This window comes from Erithacus rubecula (genome assembly GCF_903797595.1).
Source record: "Erithacus rubecula genome assembly, contig: SUPER_Z_unloc_2, whole genome shotgun sequence".
In the NCBI taxonomy this organism is placed as follows: domain Eukaryota; kingdom Metazoa; phylum Chordata; class Aves; order Passeriformes; family Muscicapidae; genus Erithacus; species Erithacus rubecula.
Genome location: NW_027635860.1, coordinates 467,260 through 487,679, shown reverse-complemented (window position 1 = coordinate 487,679; position 20,420 = coordinate 467,260). Strand labels below are relative to the sequence as shown.

The 20,420-nt window shown below is 46.3% G+C and overlaps 1 protein-coding gene across 3 annotated transcripts; it reads left to right on the top strand.

The window, feature by feature from the left end:
• Positions 1–1,495: 1,495 nt before the first annotated feature.
• CHRNB3 (cholinergic receptor nicotinic beta 3 subunit) lies at positions 1,496–18,677 on the top strand. 3 transcript variants are annotated; one of them, XM_079331289.1, is made up of 7 exons: positions 1,496–1,570; positions 4,936–5,053; positions 8,057–8,208; positions 9,247–9,291; positions 14,553–14,662; positions 14,887–15,769; positions 17,077–18,677. In XM_079331289.1, the coding sequence occupies exons 2-7, from the start codon at positions 5,011–5,013 to the stop codon at positions 17,209–17,211; spliced, it is 1,368 nt and encodes a 455-aa protein (XP_079187415.1). In that variant the 5' UTR covers positions 1,496–1,570; positions 4,936–5,010; the 3' UTR covers positions 17,212–18,677. The 3 variants fall into 3 exon arrangements, with proteins under 3 accessions (XP_079187415.1, XP_079187414.1, XP_079187416.1); XM_079331288.1 differs by lacking the exon at positions 4,936–5,053 and having other exon boundaries at positions 1,507–1,570; XM_079331290.1 differs by lacking the exons at positions 1,496–1,570; positions 4,936–5,053 and adding an exon at positions 5,168–5,198.
• The last annotated feature ends 1,743 nt before the right edge of the window (positions 18,678–20,420 follow it).

Here is a 20,420-nt window from a genome sequence, read left to right as displayed (position 1 = left end):
GGAGCTTGTAGAACTCATCCAATTTCTGACAAAGTATTTAATTTTGCAATATCTTTAAGGGAGCCCCCCCATCCTCCCATGCCAGATGCAGCAGCTCCAAAAAGAAAGTTTGTCAGCTACCACCATTCTGGCTGTGTGCTGGAGCTGTCACATCCAAAGAAAAGTGGATGAAATGAACAAAGCTGCTCAAGGAGTCATGCAGTTTATCGAGGTCATAGGACGTGGCAGGAATTGCCCTTTAAATTTTATGATTGCCTTGGGGATAAAAAGCCTGTATTAGATCAGAATGAGAAAGCAGAACCTCTCATCACAGAGCACTGCATGTGCTGGGATAAAGGCTTCTAGATAGCAGGTGTAACCATTGAAAATGAGAGGCTGATGCAGTTAGGCATGACCCAAGTTCCTCTGTCATTGCTGAAGCAGTTGTCCTTAAAAGAGATTTTTCTTTCACGTCTTGCAAATTTTTCACTTCTTTTTTTGCCAGTTGTTTGCTTACCCCTGAAATCTCCCAAGCCTTGACATCTGAACAGCAAGTCCATGATGCTGCGATAAAATTTCAGCTCTGAGGGGCATTTATAAAAGCAGAGAGGAGCTTGATGAAATGGGAAAAAAAAAATCTGAGAAAATGCCAGAGCTAAGCCAGATCTTTGTTTACAATTATTAACTCAGAACGAATGGGTTTGAAAATTATCATATTCAATGCTAGGTAATGTCACCAAAAAGCAGGAGGTGATCACAGTGCCACAAGGCGCTCCTAAATGAAACCTCACGGTAAAGTTAGAACTGAAAAGGGAAAAAACGATTCTAATGCAGGTGATGCACCACCTATGAGAAATATTAATGTGCATGTGGTGATGAAGAGCCTCTGCACCTGGGAAAGACCCGTGTCCCGCTCCCGGTGACGCGCTGGGAGGTTTTCACAGCAAGCTCCAGTTGCATGGACTCGGCGCTGTCAGAAGGCGCAGGGACTCAGTCTCGAGTCTGCATTCACACGGATGTTATAGAAAAGGGAAGGAGGGCAGGGCGGGCTTCCTCATGGCAAGAGGGTGCCAAGGAAACCAAGGACTGAAATGGCTGCTATTCTGCAAAACCTTGTCCCGGTACTTGCAGAGCCTGATCACTGAAACAACTGCGTGGGTGCAACTCGGAGGAGTTCAGCCCAGGCAGGCTCCTCCATCAGCCCTTTCTGAGCCTGCCGTGCTGAGTGGCTGCGTGTTCCTCGGCGTGGGTTGTCATGCCGGGGTTCCGAGCCCTTCCCGTGCCGCTGTGTCCCGAGCAGAGCTCCCGGTGCCGCCTGCGCTGCCAGCGTCCAGCCACGGCGGGGAGCTGGGACTCGGCTGGGAGCGCGGCCAGCTCCGGCTGAAACGGGCGTGCGGGGCGGGAGGGATGGATTAGGGCGGAAAGGCAGCCCGGGAGAGGCTGAGTGGGGTTTACTTGGTGGGGCCGGCAAGCAAGCCGAGAGAAAGAAGGAGGAGGGTGTTGGGGGGAGAGCAGACAGGGTGTATGGACAGGTGGATGGTTGGCTGTTCCATCTGGCACATGGAAATGTCTGGTGCTGCAAAAATTGCTGGTGAGCTGGCTAAAAACAGCTCTGTTCTTGCCCAGTGGAGATGGGCGTTTTGAGAAGCTGCTAGTGACGAGAGGTGCTTGCTGCTGACCAGAATTGAGGTCAGAAAGGATCTCAGAAGTGCCAGGGCAAAGATGAGATTCCTGGAGTTCTGCCCTTTCCCACTCCATTTTGTTCCAGAAAGTGTCCCTCACCTCCTAAAGGCAGGTGTTCATCCTCTGGCTTCCAGTTTCATGCCTAATGGTACAAGATGGATTAAATCCTCCCTTGGGAGCTCTGGAGAGCCCGGCTCCATCACGAGTCCTGGCACTGCAGGTGTGCCATTCCTTGGCTTCTGCCATATCACCTACAGGGACCAGGGAAGCTGAAATGGTTTGGGAGGGAGAAAACATGTCTACCTGAAGAGTGTCTCTTGTTCCTCTCTTTTCTCCTTTCTGGAGCTGACAAACCTAGGGGTATGGCAAACTCTGCTTCGGCTCTGGGTTTTGGGAACAAAGCCTCACAGTTCTGGTTCAGAGCACCTCCCATCTATGCCCTTCTTCTTCACTATCCTTCTAATTTTAGTTCAAGTTTCTCACCCTCTAATTGCCAGCCAGCACTGTCACCTTCCCCTGGAATCTGTTTTCCATGCTGGACTGCATGATGCCTTCAGGTAACATGGCTTAGGACTGTCCTTCATAACCTCAAGTTTTCAATTGCTGCTAGTATTAACCATGTGGATGCAAACTGATTAATTTGTGCTTTTAGATAGATTTCTCTTTCTTTCTTTGTTTTTTTTTTTTGTTTGTTTGGTTTTTTTGTTGTTTTGGGGGTTGTTTTTGTTTTTGTTTTTGTTTTTGTTTTTGTTTTTGTTTTGTTTTTGTTGGTTTTTTTTTTTCCTTCCTTGGTATTTTTGCTGCCTAGAAGGTGAGGCCCAACTCCAGCTCCCAGCTACTGTTGCTTGTGCCCAGACAGTACCTGGCTCTTTGCAGCCCAGAACTGCAGCCTCATATTAGTTACAAATGTGGTGAAACCTGTGGAAAAGCGAAGACATTTTCTCAACAGAGAATAGCCACTCAAGTACTGCCACAAGCAGAGTTCTGCTTAATAGCAATAATTAATTTGCTATCTCGGGGTGGATGCACCTCATGCTTCATGGCCTGTCTGGCAAAATGGGGTACTCATGCATACCCTCCTTTCCAAAATGTTGGAGTGCACATCTGAGTAAAGACTTGTGAACAGAAAGCAGCAAATAAACAGAATTTTTCTCCAGTACTCTCCTCTGGCTGTCTGGTAACTCTGGAAGCCAATGACCAGGCAGACCTGATCCTTACTTCTTGTCAGAGTATAGGCAGTGTAATAGGGCATAAAAATGGTAGCTTACTTACTTCATATTTCCCTCCAAGCAACTATCATGAAGCAGCAATAAGCATATTCCTATAGGCAGATAATAAATTAACTCAATTGCCACAAGGCAGAATGTTAAAGCACTGTGAAAAACAAACATCTCTCATATTGTCTAACAGAGCAATGCCTGAGTGCAATCTCAGGCAGCAACTAAAATCAGAGGTGTCAATGGGCAAAGACTGGGGTTTGCAGTCATGAAGTGAAGTTATGGATGATGTCTGGGGGTGCCTATTCCTGTACAGAATCACAAACGTGATGGAAAGTATGGGGTAATCTGCAGAGAGCACTTTAAAGGCTAATTTGGTTGCAGAAAAAATTGTGTCAGACAGAATGATTATGTTTAGTTCCCACTCAGTTTTGTGGCAGACTGTGGTGCTGTCTGTCCCTGCCACTCTAGCCAAATGACTGTTGTTCTCTTGAAGACAGCATTAAAAAAGGAGCTTTCCTATGTACCTCAGGCAGCTCTGTTCTTGTGCCCGTCAATCCAATAGGGAAATGGAGAAGTTACAGCAGCTGGGGTTGAAAGTACTCTTCATTGAAGATGGTCTTTTGGTAGCACTCTTGTTCTTGCATGGCTTTCTGCATCTGAAATGAGGAAAGGTGCAGAAGAAGCCAGCTGCTCCTCCAGTGCTGCTGGGGGAACCAGGGGCAGAGCTGAGGAACTAGCAGGGGCCCTTGCAGGTTTCTTGTGTGTAGCACAGTAGTGGGTAAAGTTGCTGCCAGTGGCCTGCCTGAGAGCTAAGGATGAAGTAGGCTGCAAGGCCACAGAAGCATGAATAAGTTGGCAGGACAAAAATGTTGCTTGCAGCAGCAATGTGATTTTGAACCACACTTAAATGGCAACTTTTTCATTACAGGAAGCTGAATAATCTGATAAGATTACAGCTGCCAGTTATCAGTCCTCTGTGAGGACCTTAGATAAGGCAAATCTGAATCACAAATCTTGTGACTGTACCAAAATCTGGGCCACTGCAAGAAGTGTACCAGGTTTCCCATACAAAAGTCAGCAAGCAATTGAATAGCTAGCAAGAAATAATCACAGCAGGAAGAGTTTTGTGTCTGGAGACAAGCTAAAAGAATTTTGCATGCCTCTTCCTTGAACTTGAGAAGTTCAGGAGAAAACTTGCTCTTTGGAGAGATATGGCAAAATAACTCTCATCTGAGAAGAAAACAGAGAAGACCCTGGTATCCTTCAGCAGAGGAGTGTCAGGGGGATGGAAAAGAGAAACCTGCATCCCTTTTGATTATCAGCAATTTCTGGTGGTTTCTGAAAGGAGCCTTGTGGAAGGTGTCACTGGAGAGGATTGACAGAGGTCTGACTGCAGAGGAACTGGCTAAGTAATCCTCACTCCCAGTGCTGAACACAAGACCCCCAGGCAACATGCTCTGTTAAGATGTGTCAGTGGATAGTATTGTGCAAGCATTTCTGTGCTGCTGTCTGTGATGTTTTGTGTATGAAATATAAATTTAGAAATCAGCATAGTTTTCCCACTTACATCTTACTGGGATTTTTTTCCCCCCTAAATCCATTTTACAGCTCCAGAAAAGCAAGTGTAGCATGAAAAATGAATAAGCTAAGTTGGGTCTGTAGGGAGTCTGCTTCTATTATTGGATCAACCAATACAGCTGGAGCAAAGAGATAATCTTTAAGGCATCTGATTTATCCTTGGGTCTGAACTGCAGCCTGTTTTTTTTTTTTCACCAGCTGTAATTAGCAGTGTAATAAAAGATAATTTACCTCCTTGAAAGACTTGCATACTCCTAGGCTGCAGTGCTTGTAACCACCTAAATGCTGCCACAAAGAGATCAGTCAGGGTTTAGGACCCAGAGCTCTGTTTAAGGCTTACAGGATGTGACAGCTGACTGAAAATCAATGAAGTGTGATTTGCCAAGCGTCATAATGAGGGCAAGATAAGGCTGGAAAAGTGCTGCCTTGCCTTGCAGACTCAACTGTCTTTGATTTTTTAGCTAGATTGTTTTAGTTCCTTACAGAGATGAGACCGATTTGCTTATGAAAACAGAAGATCAGATTTAAAGGAAAAGCCACGGTGGTGCCCATGCTTTGCCTGGTGCTCCTTGTGCTGTGCCTGAGCCGCTCAGGTAGGTGTCATTTCTTCTTCTTCTTCCAAGCTGAGCTGCAGGTGTTCAAGTTTTTTTTTCTGCTGGCCAGTTAGCTGCTATTTTCTGGGGTACTGGCTGCTTTCTGGTGAATGCTGGCTTCCCTTGGTCATCCTTTAAATACTGTGTGAGTAGTAGAAGAGGGTTGTATCAGTTGCTGCCTTTGTATTGCAACCACGGTCAGTCTGACTACCAGATTTTAATAACTGGTGGTGGGGCAATTGCTGGCTAGAAATTAACAGAAAATCCTAAACTCAACTTTTGGCTGCTAAAGGGAATTAAGGGAGAGCTTCTATCACCAAGAGAAAAACTTAAATGCTTCAGGCAAACTGATGAAAGGCTAAGTGTCTTGTTCTGCACATTTGTTTAGCAGACTTTCTGCCCGTGTTCTGCACCTGTGGGGAGCTGCTACTTGGACAGATCACAGAGAGAGACAAGAACCTGGTGCAGGGGGGGAGATGACATGCAGTGCTTGAGTGCCTGAACACGTTAACCTGACTGGGCTCCCCAGTTTTTGCCTCTCAGTGCATCATAGGGTAGATTCAGGGATGCATCTGTCCTATGGCTGCTTCTCTGTTTTTTTTCAAAGGCAGTGCTACTTTGTTCAATGTTTTCTCTGTGGTTTTATCTTAATCATAAAGTGGGGACCTTGGTGAAAGGAACTGTTAGGTTATCTTCCCACATGATATTTCTTATTTCTCATTAATAACTTCTGCTTTTAAACTGTTTTTGTGCAAGTACTGCCTGTCTTACAGAGACATCAATCTTCTTCCTTCTGAATTTCTTCTTTGTGAGAGTCCTCAAGTCTTTTTCACCTTTTTGTAGCTGCCTCAGAAATGAGATTCAACATATCCATCCCCAAACCCAGCTTTACCGGCTTTTTGTCTTCTATACCTACTTGGAGCATTCACTACCTGAACTTTATGTGAGATATGAGCTGTGAAATGGCACTATATTCTTTTGAGGGAGGTCTTACACATCCATGGACACAGCGTGTGTGGCTGCATGTATGTCTGCAGGATGTCATACTCAAATAAAAACAGAGCAGTGTATTATGGCATTAAGACAGACCTTGTTTTGATCCTGCATATTTTGGGGCTATGGATTTTTCTATTCAATGGCTTTTCTGCTAGATTTCCTGTTTTTAACAACCGTACACCCTCATGAATCTCCTAAAGGCAAAGTGAAATGTCTAGGAGATAGTATCTCTGTGAAGATTCATATCTCAGGGAGCTGAACCTCTGAGGTTGTGGGTAGTGAGGAGGCAGAAATGTGTTCTTTCCCTTCCTTTGGTTGCAGATGCAATACCCATCTGCCCTGTTTGGGAAGCCGATCTAGTTTCGTAGGACAGACTGCAGACTCCGTCCTTCATTTGCTGTGCTGATGTTGGGGTCAGCTCTGGCATGAGAATAAAGCCTGCAAATAAAGCAGAAGGGGCATTTGTGGAAATAGCAGACCTCAAGAGCTTGTGACAAAGTGACAAGACTGAGTGTGGCCACAGGACCGCTATAAACTGTGCTGACAGCTTCATGAGCTGTGCTGGCTGTGGGATGGAGCAGGTGGAAATGAGTGTGAAAGCTCCCTCTACCTGCCCAGGGATTGGTAACCCCACCACACGTGTGTTCCACCTACAGAGAACAAACACACCTTGTGCTAGAACATCTGACAGTAAAGTTGTTATCCTGTGTGTGCAAGCACTAGGTTTCAGAGTTTATGGCTGGAAGTGAAGAATGTCAGTGTTGCTTGGACCTTGTGCTATCCTGAGAGGATCTGGACAGCATTGAAGAATGATTTTGTCCCATGGAAAGCTCTGCTATGAGAGCAGGTTTTTGCTTTGGGCAGTTCTTCCTCTTGCTTGCTGCCAGCCTAGCCCTGTCTGCATCCTCAGAGAGACCCTGACCAAGGTGGAGGAGGCTGCACAGCCTGTTGTGCCCAGGAGGTGGGCAGTAGCTGCTGGGGAGGAGGACATGGGCAGAGATAGTGGTCTGTGGTCACATCCTTTCCTCCATGCAGAGGCAGAGCATGATCCTCTGCCTCCATTTTTCTCCCTGGAGAGGCTGCTGGGTTTGAATGCCCTTTCTCTTCATGTGCACAGGGACTCTGCTGGGGGCTGCCTTAACTCTGAGCATTGATGCACACTGTGTGTGCATTTGACTGTGCCCTCCAGGGCTCTCCCACTGTCAGGTTGTGGCACCATCCACGGGCCATGACCCTCTGCCTGTAGACCCCTCCTGCAACTAATGCTTGGCAATCCAGGCACTGATGTTCTGCTCACCCTGGTGTTAGCAGGGCACAAGCTGGGGCCTGGACAGAGTCCTGTGAGGTCCCTTTTGACTGCAGACACAGCAAGACTGGCTGTGATCCCTGCTGTGTGGGGCCAGTCTTTTTTCCTCCATGGTGGCTTTGAAGAGAGCTAAAATCCTTCTCATCCAAGGTTGCTGTGTATGTGCACAAGAGAAGAGATGCAGGTCATGTCAGAACCTCACTGTCACAGGGAGTGGGGCTGAAGTTTGGGAAAGGATGGAGGGTCTGAACTGCCCTTAGCCCTTCTTGGTTACAAGGTGAAAAGGGAGCATGATGTTGGTGATTGTGGGAGTCACAAGTCGGGCAGATACAGACAATGATGGCTCTATGCTTGCCTGACAGATCTAGCCCTGGCTGCATCATCGAGCTCCTACTGCCATGTGGGCTCTTTTTGCTTTGGCAAAAGGGCTATAGGAAACACAAACCTACTACAAAGTCATCACTGCTCTGGTCTGATGATTTTTTTTAATGTGAGTTGGACTTGGGTTATCTTGCCTTTCCATTCACTTGCCCTGGTTCTGCTGAGAGTCTGTGCATCTGAATTCCTGCAGAATCTGCTGTACAAGTCCTGCCCAGATGTGAGTTTTTCTCACATCATTGCTCTGCCTCACTTCTTCACATCATTGCATTCTCCATATCTGCTTTCTGGCAATGCCTGCACTCAGTGTTGCTCTCTTCCAGATGTGGATGCCTTCAGTTCCATTGCTGAAAATGAGGATGCACTCCTTAAGAACTTATTTGAAGGCTATCAGAAATGGGTCCGCCCTGTGGAAAACTCCAATGACACCATCAAAGTCCTTTTTGGGTTAAAGATATCACAGCTTGTGGATGTGGTAAGTGTTATGCTACTAAAACACCACTTCCATAAAGATAGTTATGCCTCCACCTGGGAGGACTGGTAATGTGATTAGCTTTTGCCTCCTGACACAAGAAATGCACAGTGATAATTGGGCAGCAAAACACTGAGCGTGAAATGGTGCTGGTGATAGGACCTTCTTCCCCCCACCCCCAGTATGGACTGCAGGTCTCATTTGTTTTGAAGGAAACCTGAAAGTCCTTTTTTCCCTGCTGGTCTCAGGGAGTAAGGCCTAATTTCCATAAAGTTTTAATCAAATGACCCATGCCAGATAGTCCTTGACATCTATGTTGCAATTTAATGACAAGACAGCTAAAGGAGAGGACTGAGAAAGTGTCAGAGCTGGTTGCACATTATTCACTCCAAGCAAGCTTGCATTGAGGCCAAAAGTAGCTCAAGTCTTAACCCAGCTGGTCACTAAGATAAAACTCTAGAGGCAAAATAGATTATCCAGTGTTTCTGGCCATGTGGAAATTTTCCCTTTTCTTTCTACTGCAATGCACAGTGGAATTTGCCCAGAGGTACCCACACAACAGTGTGTTCCTTACATCCCCAAGCATCTGGTAATGTCTCCTTGTGCTGTGGAAGGCACTCTCTAATTTTGTGCTTTATTCCCATATTTAGGACAAGGTTTCAGCTTGTATCTTTCCAAACTCACTCCAGGCCGAGCAGTGCTGAGAGATGAGCCATGCTGTGAGCCCACAACCATGTGTGACCTGACACCACTGGCTGGCTGAGCCCTGCCACACCCTGGGTCTTTGGCATATGATTCCTTTGAGCTCCTGTGAAATGCCAGACCTCAGTTTTCCAGCCTCAGGGGCTCCCAGCCATAGCAGGAACAGCACCTAGAAAGTCAGTCAGTTTTCCTCAGCAGTGACTGAAGAGCTCAAGCCCATGGGGGAACAGGTCAACAGGGATTTCCTGGTCTCTGCACAGGGTTGGACTTGGCAGGCACAGGGTCTGTTTCTAATGACTGCTTTGGTATTGCAATCTTCTCTTCTTTGTGTCACTCTAGGATGAGAAGAACCAGCTGATGACAACCAACGTGTGGCTGAAACAGGTAAATCAGACCACATCAGACCTCCCTTTCCCCACGTGGAACTGCTGAGCTGAGTAGCCATCTCAGCCTGCCACCTGCTGTGCCATCCACTCCTTTTTGTGATGCTGAGTGGCCAGCACCAAGATACCTACCCTGAAGTTTGTACTTCACTCTTCTCACATCAGGAAATGTAGAGACAGAAGGGCAGGCAGGTCAGCCTTTAGGACAGAGGGTGCACTTGTCTCCTGACCTGCACCCCAGCTGTGTGCTCATGCCAGCTGTACTTCAGGGAAGTGACACAGCTGGTGCTGCAGTGGCTATCCCTGGGATATGGTATGGGCCCTGAGGGACTATCCTGTCTCAGATTTAGAGGTCACACAAGCACTGTCTCCCTTGTCTAAGCCAAGACTGATGCCTCGGATAGATTTCTTCATTCCTCAGCATGTAAATGAAAGAAGAGGCCAGTGTGGTACACACACCACAGACCTTCTCCCATTAAAAGCTGTAGCTAATGAATCAGATCTCTCTATCATAATTGCTTCTGGAACTGACAGTGATTTACATATGCAAGGAAATATGCAAGTTGAATTGTTAGGTCTCCTTTCTCTTCTTCTCTCCTGAAGAACACTGTTTTTGGTTTAGGTTACATTGCACCAGTTTACTGACCTTGTGACAATTATTTTAAGTCTCTCAGCCTTGTGAGTATCTGTAAAGATGTCAGGTGATCCCAGGCTGAGGACATAAAAAACAAACCGTACTTGAAATCATGCCATGGAGAAAGATTCTTGGAGTTGCTAGGCTGGTGGATGAGAAATTTTTTACTCATTTTTTGTCTCAGTCTGGGTCCTGTACTCCCGCAGTAAGTTGTCAGATTCTGACTGGAGAAAGACCCCTAAAACCAGTATGAATATGGTGTGTCAAGATGATCTCTCCCTTGAAGAGGGAAAAGCTCAGACTTGCCCTTGCTGTGGGGAAGACAGGATTTTCCCATTTTGCTATAGAAATTCCTCCCTGATCCAAATGCAGCTGCTGGGAACCTGCCCTGAATTATCTGCAGTACTACAATTCCCACACCTTCAGCTGCAGTTGTAGAGTCCCTTTTGTGCACAAGGCCACATCCTGGCTGCCTTTCTCTGCGTATCCACCTTGGCAGACAGCAGAGCCTTCCTGTAAAGGACCCTCATCTGCCCTCATCCATCCTCTCCCCATTCCAACCCACACTCCTTGCAGGCTGTAGCACCCACCTTCACCTGCAGGTCCAAGCCCTGTAGACACACTGATTTCTCTGGAAACCTGTAGAATCCCCAATTTTAGCCAGCGCAGCTCCTCAGGGAAACTCAGTGCTGTGATTTCCCGGAGCTGGGCTCTCTTGAGTTGTTACTGTTTCTAATACCGCTTCTCCATCTGATGGGCTGAGATCATCAAGGCCCCAGGTAATCAAAGGGAGTGGCAAATGAGGCACAGGTTGTGATTTTCACATGTATAAGTGCCCTCAGGAGTTCAGGCTGAGCACTAAATACCTGTGCCTGATCCAGGTGTCCTGCTGTGGAAGTTGTGTGTTCATGTAGATCCAGCTCCCTCAACCTTTCCTAGTAGAAGAGGTGCTTCAGTCCCCTCATCATCTTTGTCCCCTTCCACTGGACCTGCTCCAAGAGCTCCCTGTCTCTCCTGTCCTGAGGAGCCCAGAACTGGACACAGCACTCCAGATGTGCCTCTCCAGGACACAGCAGAGGGGCAGGATCACCTCTCTCGACCTGCAGGCAATGCTCTTCCTAATGCACCCCAGGATCCCGTTGGTCTCTTGGTCCCCAGGACACTCTGCTGGCTCAGGGACAGCTTGTTGTCCACCAGGACCCCCAGGTCCTTCTCCTCAGAACTGCTTTCAGCAGGTCACCCCCAGCCTGTGCTGGTGCCTGGGTTGTTCCTCCCCAGGCCCAGGACCCTGCACTTGCCTCTGCTGAATTTCAGATGTTTCTTCTCCTCCCATCCCTCCAGCTGTTGTGGTCTCACTGAAGGGCTGCACAGCCCTCTGGGGCATTGGCCACTCCTCTGAACTTTGTGTCATCAGGGAACTTGCTGAGGAGGCATCTGTCCCTTCATCCAAGCCACTGGTGAATAAGGTTAACAGCACTGGGCCCAGTATGGAACCTTGGGGCACATCACCAGTGACAGACCTCCAACTCAACCCTGTGCCATTGATTGGAGTGCTCTGGGATCTGCTGCTCAGCCAGGTCTCTATCCCTCTCACTTTCCACTCATCTGATTCAAACATCTTGAGTTTGCCTACGAGGATGGTGGGTGAGAGACAGTGTTGAAAGCCTTGCTGTGGTCAAGGTAGGCAATATCCACTGCTCTTCCATTGTCCACTCAGGGAGTTGTTTAATCATAGAAGGCCATCGGGTTGGTCAAGCATGATTTACTTTTAGTGAATCCATGCTGATTGCTTCTGATCACCTTCATAGTTTCTCAGCAGGAGTGTTAATTTGCTTGAATAAGCAAAGTTTAAACACAAACAATTTTTTTTTTTGTTAACTTCAAATATCCCAATGCTCAAGATGATAGCACTTGATGCACCAGCAGGCTGATACACGAGGTTCAGAGTAACCTTTAGTGGTTTCTGAGAAAGTGTTTGGATTCAGGTCAGCTATGGGGTCTATTAGCAAGGCTCACAAATCTAGATCCAGTGTTTTTGTTCCACTGGTGGTGGGTTAAACCCTTCAATGATGACACAGATATGGGAATTTGGCAGAAACGGTGGAAGGAGAGAGTGTTTGTAGTGTCTGGAGCAGCTCAGAAGAAAGGGAGAAGGTAGGAAGGAGCCTTATGCATCTCCTGCTACAGTTTGTGTCAGCCTAGCCTACAGGGAGATTCCTGTTTTTAACTGCTCATCTTCAAAGTCTGCACACAGCCTATTTTCTGCTCTAGTAAGAACACACAACCATTTGCCTTGCAGACATGAAAGCGCACTTTATCTGGGAGAGAAATCAACGCAGGGCCGGGGGAAAGCAAGGAGTATTGCAGATGGAGCAAATAACCCTGGCCAAGGGGTGCTGCAATTCAGCTCCAGAGGCATGATTCTCTCTCTAGGTGGCTCACAGGGTATTTGTGTTAGTGAAGCCTACAAGATAACTGTGTTGGTTGCTTCTCAGCCCTGACTGTCCCTTGCATGATGTATGTTTCCAGCCTGAGCCCCATTATAACTACTAAGGAAATGTCCAGGACGTAGGTGAGACTGAGACCACTTAAAAGCCTAGGCTGCCGGAGACATCTCTCAGACACCCATCCTCAGAGAAAACTTAATGCTGAAAGTGGCATTCTCTGTCCCTGATGTTGAGGCTGCGAGCAGCAATAGCCCTTCTCCTCTCCTCTCCTCTCTCTCCTCTCCTCTCCTCTCCTCTCCTCTCCTCTCCTCTCTCTCCTCTCCTCTCCTCGCCTCTCCTCTCCTCTCCTCTCCTCTCCTCTCCTCTCCTCTCCTCTCCTCTCCTCTCCTCTCCTCTCCTCTCCTCTCCTCTCCTCTCCTCTCCTCCCTCCTCTCCTCCCTCTCTCTCCTCTCCTCTCCTCTCCTCTCCTCCTCTCCCTCCTCTCCTCTCCTCATCCTCTCCTCTCTCTCCTCTCCTCTCCATCTCCTCCCCATCACCATCCTCTCCTCCTCCCTCTCCTCTCCTCCTTCCTCTCCTCTCCTCATCTCCTCTCCTCTCCTCTCCTCTCCTCTCCTCATCCCCTCTCCTCTCCTCTCCAAATCTCCTCTCCTCTCCTCTCCTCTCCTCTCCTCTCCTCTCCTCTCCTCCTCGCCTCTCCTCTCCTCTCCTCTCCTCTCCTCTCCTCTCCTCTCCTCTCCTCTCCTCTCCTCTCCTCTCCTCTCCTCTCCTCTCCTCCTCCTCTCCTCTCCTCTCCGTCTCCTCTCCTCTCCTCCTCTCCTCTCCTCTCCTCTCCTCTCCTCTCCTCTCCTCGCCTCCTCTCCTCTCCTCGCTCTCCTCCTCCTCTCCTCTCCTCTCCTCTCCTCTCCTCTCCTCTCCTCTCCTCCTCTCCCTCTCCTCTCCTCTCCTCTCCTCTCCTCTCCTCTCCTCGTCCTCCTCTCCTCATCTCTCTCTTCCTCTCCTCTCCTCTCCTCCTCCTCTCCTCCTCTCCTCTCCTCCCTCTCCTCTCCTCTCCTCTCCTCTCCTCTCCTCTCCTCTCCTCTCCTCCTCCTCGTCCTCTCCTCTCTCCTCTCCTCTCCTCTCCTCTCCTCTCCTCTCCTCTCCTCTCCTGTCTTTCTCACAATAACAAATGTCTCTAGGTACAGCTGTGAAAAGCATGTGGAATCAAAGAAATAAGAAGGGAACAATATGGAGAATTGATAGACAATATTCCTTTTTTTGGTTCATGGAGGAAATTGCCCGGTGAAGGCTGAGACCTCCACATCCCTGGAGATCTCTTAGTGCTGTAGCTTAATGGAAACTTGTTCATCTTCCACTTGGTATTGACCACAGTCTACAGCTCTTGCATCACATTGCTGCTATTTCTGTGGACAAATGAATATCCTCATAAATAATGAACAAGGATCAGAGAGCTGATTTTCCATTGCTTTTCTGTGAAAATCTCCAGGTTGTTGGAGCCACTTTGTTATGATCTCCCTATTGGAAAATCCAAAAAATGAGACAAAAATAGTTCTAAGTTCAGCATGATGAAATTGAGAGTACTCTCTCTTTGTAACCAATTACTTTACAATAGCACCATATTGTTTTTGCTGCAATAGTCTGCAGATCTTTCTGATGAAAGATCAACTTACTGGTTTCTGCAAGGATGGTGTACTGATATTAGGTGTTGTACTTCTTTCACTGAAAAAAGTCAGGTCTTGACTGAAAAGTGAATTAAGGCCACCTCTACTAGTTTGAGTGCTAGGTGTCCACCTCCTAGGGTCCATGGGGTCTGTGCCAGCCAATACCAACTTGGGCTGGTTCTCAGAGGGAAGGAAAGCTGCTGCACTGAAGGGAAGTGGCTCTTTCCTTCTACACTGCTCTCAGGTGGGCTGTGCAGGGTGGTGAGTGAAGTGAGAGTCAAGTGCTCTCCAGGAGTGCTGGCCCTGAGGTGGCCAGCCTAGGGATGGGTTCTTGGGTCTCACCTGTGTCTGGAGGACAGTGCTTGTGGGCATTAACACCTCCCAGCCATGCCCATCTGGCACTCTCTCTGCAGCTGAGCACATTGGACCAGGCTGTGCCCACTGTGCTGTGCATGCAGTGGTCGAGGCACATGCAGGGTGTGCTGCATGTGAGTGGGCAGAGGACTCTGCTGTTTTGTTACAGGAATGGATCGACCACAAACTCTCCTGGAATCCAGATGAATATGGTGGGATCACTGCTATCCGTGTCCCCTCTGAGTCTCTGTGGCTTCCAGACATTGTTTTGTTTGAAAAGTGAGTAGTGTGGCTCCTGGCTCTGAGTTTAGGCAAGAGATTTGACAAGGCATGTCAGCTACGGTGAGGCTTGTGTGTGCTGTCAGACAGCTGCTTCTTTAGGCAGTATGAATGTTGTGCACCTTGTACTTCAGGTGAGGGATAGAAAGCAGAGCTGAAATGGGGTAGGACTGGGCCAAACACAGTCCTGAACGTGGTACTGTTTCTTCCTGTCCAACTCCCAGTGCTGACGGACGTTTTGAGGGATCCCTGATGACCAAAGCCATAGTGAAGTACAATGGAGTGGTGACCTGGACACCACCGGCCAGTTATAAGAGCTCCTGCACAATGGATGTGACCTTCTTCCCCTTCGACAGGCAGAACTGCTCCATGAAGTTTGGGTCGTGGACATACGATGGCAATATGGTGGACTTGATTTTAGTGGATGAAAATGTAGACAGGAAAGACTTCTTTGATAATGGGGAGTGGGAGATCTTAAATGCCAAAGGTATGAAAGGCAACAGGAGGGATGGGCTGTACTCTTACCCATTTGTCACTTACTCCTTTGTGTTGAGGCGTCTTCCACTGTTTTACACTCTTTTCTTAATAATCCCTTGCCTGGGCTTGTCTTTTCTAACTGTCCTGGTGTTTTACCTACCTTCAGATGAAGGAGAAAAGCTTTCATTGTCGACATCAGTTCTAGTCTCCCTCACTGTTTTCCTTTTAGTGATTGAGGAAATAATCCCTTCTTCTTCCAAAGTCATCCCTCTGATCGGTGAGTATCTGCTCTTCATCATGATCTTTGTGACCCTCTCCATCATCGTGACTGTGTTTGTTATCAATGTCCACCACCGATCCTCAGCCACTTACCACCCCATGGCTCCCTGGGTTAAAAGGCTCTTTCTCCACAAGTTGCCTCGTCTGCTCTGCATGAAGGGCCATGTAGATCGCTACTCGTTCTCAGAGACTGAAGAAAAGGGAACCACCTCAAAATCAAAGTTTCTGGGCAAGCAGAAGTACAAGCAAGCAAAAGACGGAGAAAAAATTGTTATTGCCTTTCTGGAAAAGGCAGCTGACTCCATTCGGTACATTTCCAGGCACGTTAAAAAGGAGCATTTCATCAGACAGGTAGGTAGAGGGAGAGCATTTCCTTAACAGCAATGGCTTCCAAACTCTTTCTTTTTCCTCATGCTTTTCTCTTTGCCTCTTCCTCCTGCTCTCCTCTGACATGTATTCTTCCTCAGACCTTGGTAAATAATATATTTTTTGAGGCAACGCATAGCTTCAAGGAGAAGTTGTTCTGTGAGAGTCCCTGCTCTTCACAGATGCAAGAGATTCCAGGAGCCTCTGCTGTAGAATTCCTGGTTTGGGGTTATTTTAATAACTTTGTGCTCTGTAAGTTTGAGATACACATAAATCTGGAAGCCTCTAAACTGTGATATGCTAAAAAAATGTAACTTTCACACTTTCACATGGGCAAGCTCTATGGCATTTGCCAGGTGTCAGTCCTGTCCTCCCAGCACATACTGTTGAACTGCATAGCTGCTCTGTTTTGACTGCAGGTCTTCTAGATTTTCACTAGCACCTGTTTAGATTAGCTCCCAGCTACTATCCTTCACCTCTCAATGAGCCTCCTGGCTTTTAAAAGTGCAAATTACTGTGTTTGCAAACAATGCAGCTCATGCAATGGTAGGACAGCAGAGCAATGCAGTGGCAGCATTCGGAAAAACTTTTGTTAGCACCCTCCTGGCAAGAGCCTGGGCTTTGTTCAAACTGTGCTGAGAGGACTACAGCAGAAAGAAGAGCAGTAAATCAATCATGCAGTGTGTGAACACATACTTTTTCATGACTGAATCTTGTTTGAAATTGTAATAATTTTAATAAAAAGGAGAATTAAAAGTGCTATTTATTTACCTTAATAAATATCACTTTTACATGTGCATAGTTGTGCCGGCACTCACAATTCAAAATTCCCCTCCTCAGTTTACCCAATCTGAGTCAACAAATCACTTAAGCAAACACAACTAAATCGTACTGCTTGTACTGGAATCAATGCCTGTGCCCAAGTGATGTGCCAGAGTCTCATCCTGGCACTTAGAGAGAAATGCAGATCTGTAAAAAGAAATACAGTTCACTGTAAAGCCATCTTCAAGGTCGATTTTCATAAATGCACTTAACTAAATATGCACTAAAAGCTTTTGTGCAGGCTGAGTAAGTCTCATCACCATGTGCATAGAACTATGGAATTGTTTTAGGGGGTTGAGTGATTTGCAGCCATGAGTTCTGAAGAGGTGATCTCTGTTAATTTTAGGCTATCACATACTACAAACCTCTACTTTTAAAACCAGATTTGGGGAGCTGAAATATATGTAGCAGTATCAACACACTATCAGGCTTGTTGCTATTTATATTTATCCTCCCTCTGTCCCTCCCAGGTTGTACAAGACTGGAAATTTGTAGCTCAAGTCCTGGATCGGATCTTCCTGTGGTTATTTCTGGTGGTGTCAGTGACGGGTTCAGTTCTCATCTTTACCCCTGCATTACGGATGTGGCTGAACAACACTTTGTAGAAAACACTCCTGCAGTAACATACAGCAAGTACAGAGCCAAGGGATGGTGGTGCCTTGGAGCTTGACCTCTGCTGTACAAGAGAGGAAGCAGCAGCAAGAATGAGGAATGTGATGGTAACAGCAGGCATTTATCAGGGCTTTTAATCCTCATAACTCTACCAGTTATAAATTTTGCTGAAATCAGAGAAGAGCTTGGCGCACAGCCAAGGCCTGAAGTGAACTGGGATTGCACAACTGGGTTATAATTATTTTATTGTTAGCTTGGTTATATTACTATAAAAGCCAAGATTATTAGTTAAAATTGGAAATAGAAGATCTTGCAAAATCATTATACTTAAAAAGTAGATCTTCCTGTTAAAATGCTACATTATACAAGAAGTTACAATAGGAACACAAGTCTCTACTCAGTTTATCTATGTTTACAAGTGAAAACCACTAAGAGTCTACAGGTTGCTTTATGCGTATGTCAGAACTGGCAATTGCATAGCATGTGCATCAGAAAAAGTATAAATTCTTCCTAGATGGGATGCTCAAAACCTTGACTGTCTACCCTCACCTTGCAGGATCAGCTCGACAGGGGCAGAATCTGCCACTGTCTACCTGCTATCAGCCTTCATGGTAGCATAAAGATTTCTCACCTCAGCCATCAGGTATTGCCCAATACAAGGTATTGCCCACTTTTCAGTATTATTTCCAATTTTGCTTGCTGCTGTGTAATGTACCAGAAGGCTGGCAAAGTGATGATTTTCCCCCATGCTGCACATTTATAGACTATTATTCCTTCACCTGCTTTTTCACGAGTGGAATATCACATAAGTGAAGGTGGCTATGCTCCTCCATAGGGTAACAGTGGTATTCCTGAAGTGTTCAGCTGGAGGGAAGCTGCAGACATCTCTTTCAGCAGATGAAAGTTGTGGTTGTTGCAGGAAGGGGATTTCTCTTGAGAGCTGTGGGGTGGGCTGGTCATCAGGAAGATACATTTTTGGATGTTGGCTTGTCCGTGTTTCCTAGGCAATTCAGAATTTCATTCCTTTGATTCATTTACTAAGGGATCCCTTTGCATGATTAGAAGCAGCTCTTTAAAGTGTTAAATAAGTGAGATGTGACAGAAAACCCCCAGGTGAAACTCTTAAACACAGGAATAAAGCCCTCACCACTTTTGTTGGAGCAGTATTTTCCAACATGGCGTGCTTGAAAAAATCCTATTCAGAACTTGCAGATGTTTTCAAGGTTAGCAAGGGATTTGGAGATCCAATTTTTGACAACCTAAATATATGTTAAAGTTTTAGCTAGCCTTGAAACTGTCTCCCTAGAGATGGAGGTTAGAAAGTGTTAAAAGTACAGACAAGTGTCCTTGTGCTTGAATTGTGCATGCCATACTGGACTTCCACGAGTTAATGTAATCCCATCATGTTGTGTCAATACAGAAACTTGTGTTCACTTGTGCAATTACTATTAATAAAGATTATTAATAAAGAGTATTTAGTAAATGATTCTTGGAGTGTCCTTTCACTGGGGTTTGCTGCTGATTCGCTGTCAACAAAGCTAGACTGTAGCCCATTTAAAAAGTTTTGTCCCAAATCTATTAAAACAGAGGGTTGGAGTTTTCTTGGAAAGTCCTCATTAATTTATAGCTCTGTATGTGAGTTTGAGCAAGAAGCATTCAGATGTGGTTAGTATATTGCTGGAATAAACTCATTTATTTTAGCATATACAGAGAGATGTCTTAGCATAAGATACTGGCATAAAATTCATTGACCATTGTATCAGTCACTTCTCTCTTCTTGCATAAAGCGTATCTGCTCCCCTGGTACTGTGAAATGTCTGTAGGAAAAGAGCCAGGAAGTTCTTCTTTCCAGTACTTCCAGACTCTTGAGCTCCAGTAGTGATAGGTATTCCCTGTGAGCACTGCCTGTTTCTGTGACAAATGACAACCTCCTCTCCTGGGCAACACTTTGGTTGCCCACATGCAGGCAACACATGGCTCTGTCTCACACGTCTGTCTAATGCCAAGCTGCTTTTTCTGGCTTGTGCTGGGGAAGATCAGCAGAGCTCATGTGTTGGAGATGTATGGAAATTGCTCAGGTGTGGCTTCTGGCCTCAAGTCTTCTTAGCATTGCATCTGGTACATCTGGAACTGCTACATCTGCAATCTCACTACCCATTCCCTTCTGCTGCCTGATTCTGAGCTTCTCTAAATCTCTTTGCTGCTGGCCCACAAAAGCATTCAATGTGTTTCCCACAAAGATCTGCCACTAAAAAAACAGCTAGGGAGGACAGTCCTCCAATGGGGCCTTTCCTCTGCTCCACCTACTCTGCCTGTAGATGACAATATTGCAAATTGCAAATCTTAAAACAAACATAGTAACCCTCAGCCCTAATACCATCTCAACGTGTGTTTCTGGGCACTGGTTTGCCAAGATATTGGCACTGCTTGGCAAGACCACACATATTGCCCAGTTACCAAAAGATAAATAAGAAAAGCTCTTCTGTACCTTTTAGTGGAGGCAAATGGTCTCCATTGGGAAGAGAATGTAAAGAGATGTTGAACTGTTGAATTTTTTCTGTGCTTTTAAAATTAGGTCATAGATGCCATCACTCTTGAGAAGAATTCTTGCTGCCAGCAGTACACTCATCACTGAGACATATTAATAAAGGGTGTTACTGATGTGACTTTGGAGCTGATGGGATGAGAACAGACCTTTTGTGTGGCTGTGTGCAATGTGTGACCCAAATCAACATCTGGGATGACACCAGTTCTAGTTGTAACTTCTCTTGTTATTTCATTTAGGTCTCTCAACCTTCCACAAAGGTGGGGCAAGCAAAAATGTAATTTTTGGTGTGGGCTCTTCCATGTCTGCTTGCAGGGGCACCCCTACTGTAGCTTTCTTCAGGGTGACATGCTGATATGCCACTTGTATTCCCCATCTCTACTCCCCATAATCAATCAAGTATTTTCATAAAGCTGGCAGTAGTACATTAATTTACCCATACTGAATGTGCCAAACACAGCTGAGAAACTGTCTTATGTTGCAACACAGGATGTGACCAAAAGCATGTATTCTATCACCATCTGTCAAAACCAGGTGGGGCAGTGACCCTTATCTCCATGGGAGATATTCTCTGCTAATGGGCCATCTTTAAAACCAGGTGGGGCAATCATCTTTATCTTTTCCAAAACCCATCCTCCCTGCAGGAAGATACCATTA

What these genes read in the sequence shown, in the direction of transcription:
- CHRNB3 (XM_079331288.1), top strand. Translation starts at nt 1,516, where the DNA reads ATGGTTGGCTGTTCCATCTGGCACATGGAAATGTCTGGTGCTGCAAAA. An exon ending in TATCACAGCTTGTGGATGTG is followed by an intron (nt 8,209 to 9,246) that starts GTAAGTGTTATG and finishes GTGTCACTCTAG; the next exon opens with GATGAGAAGAACCAGCTGAT. An exon ending in AGGAGCATTTCATCAGACAG is followed by an intron (nt 15,770 to 17,076) that starts GTAGGTAGAGGG and finishes TGTCCCTCCCAG; the next exon opens with GTTGTACAAGACTGGAAATT.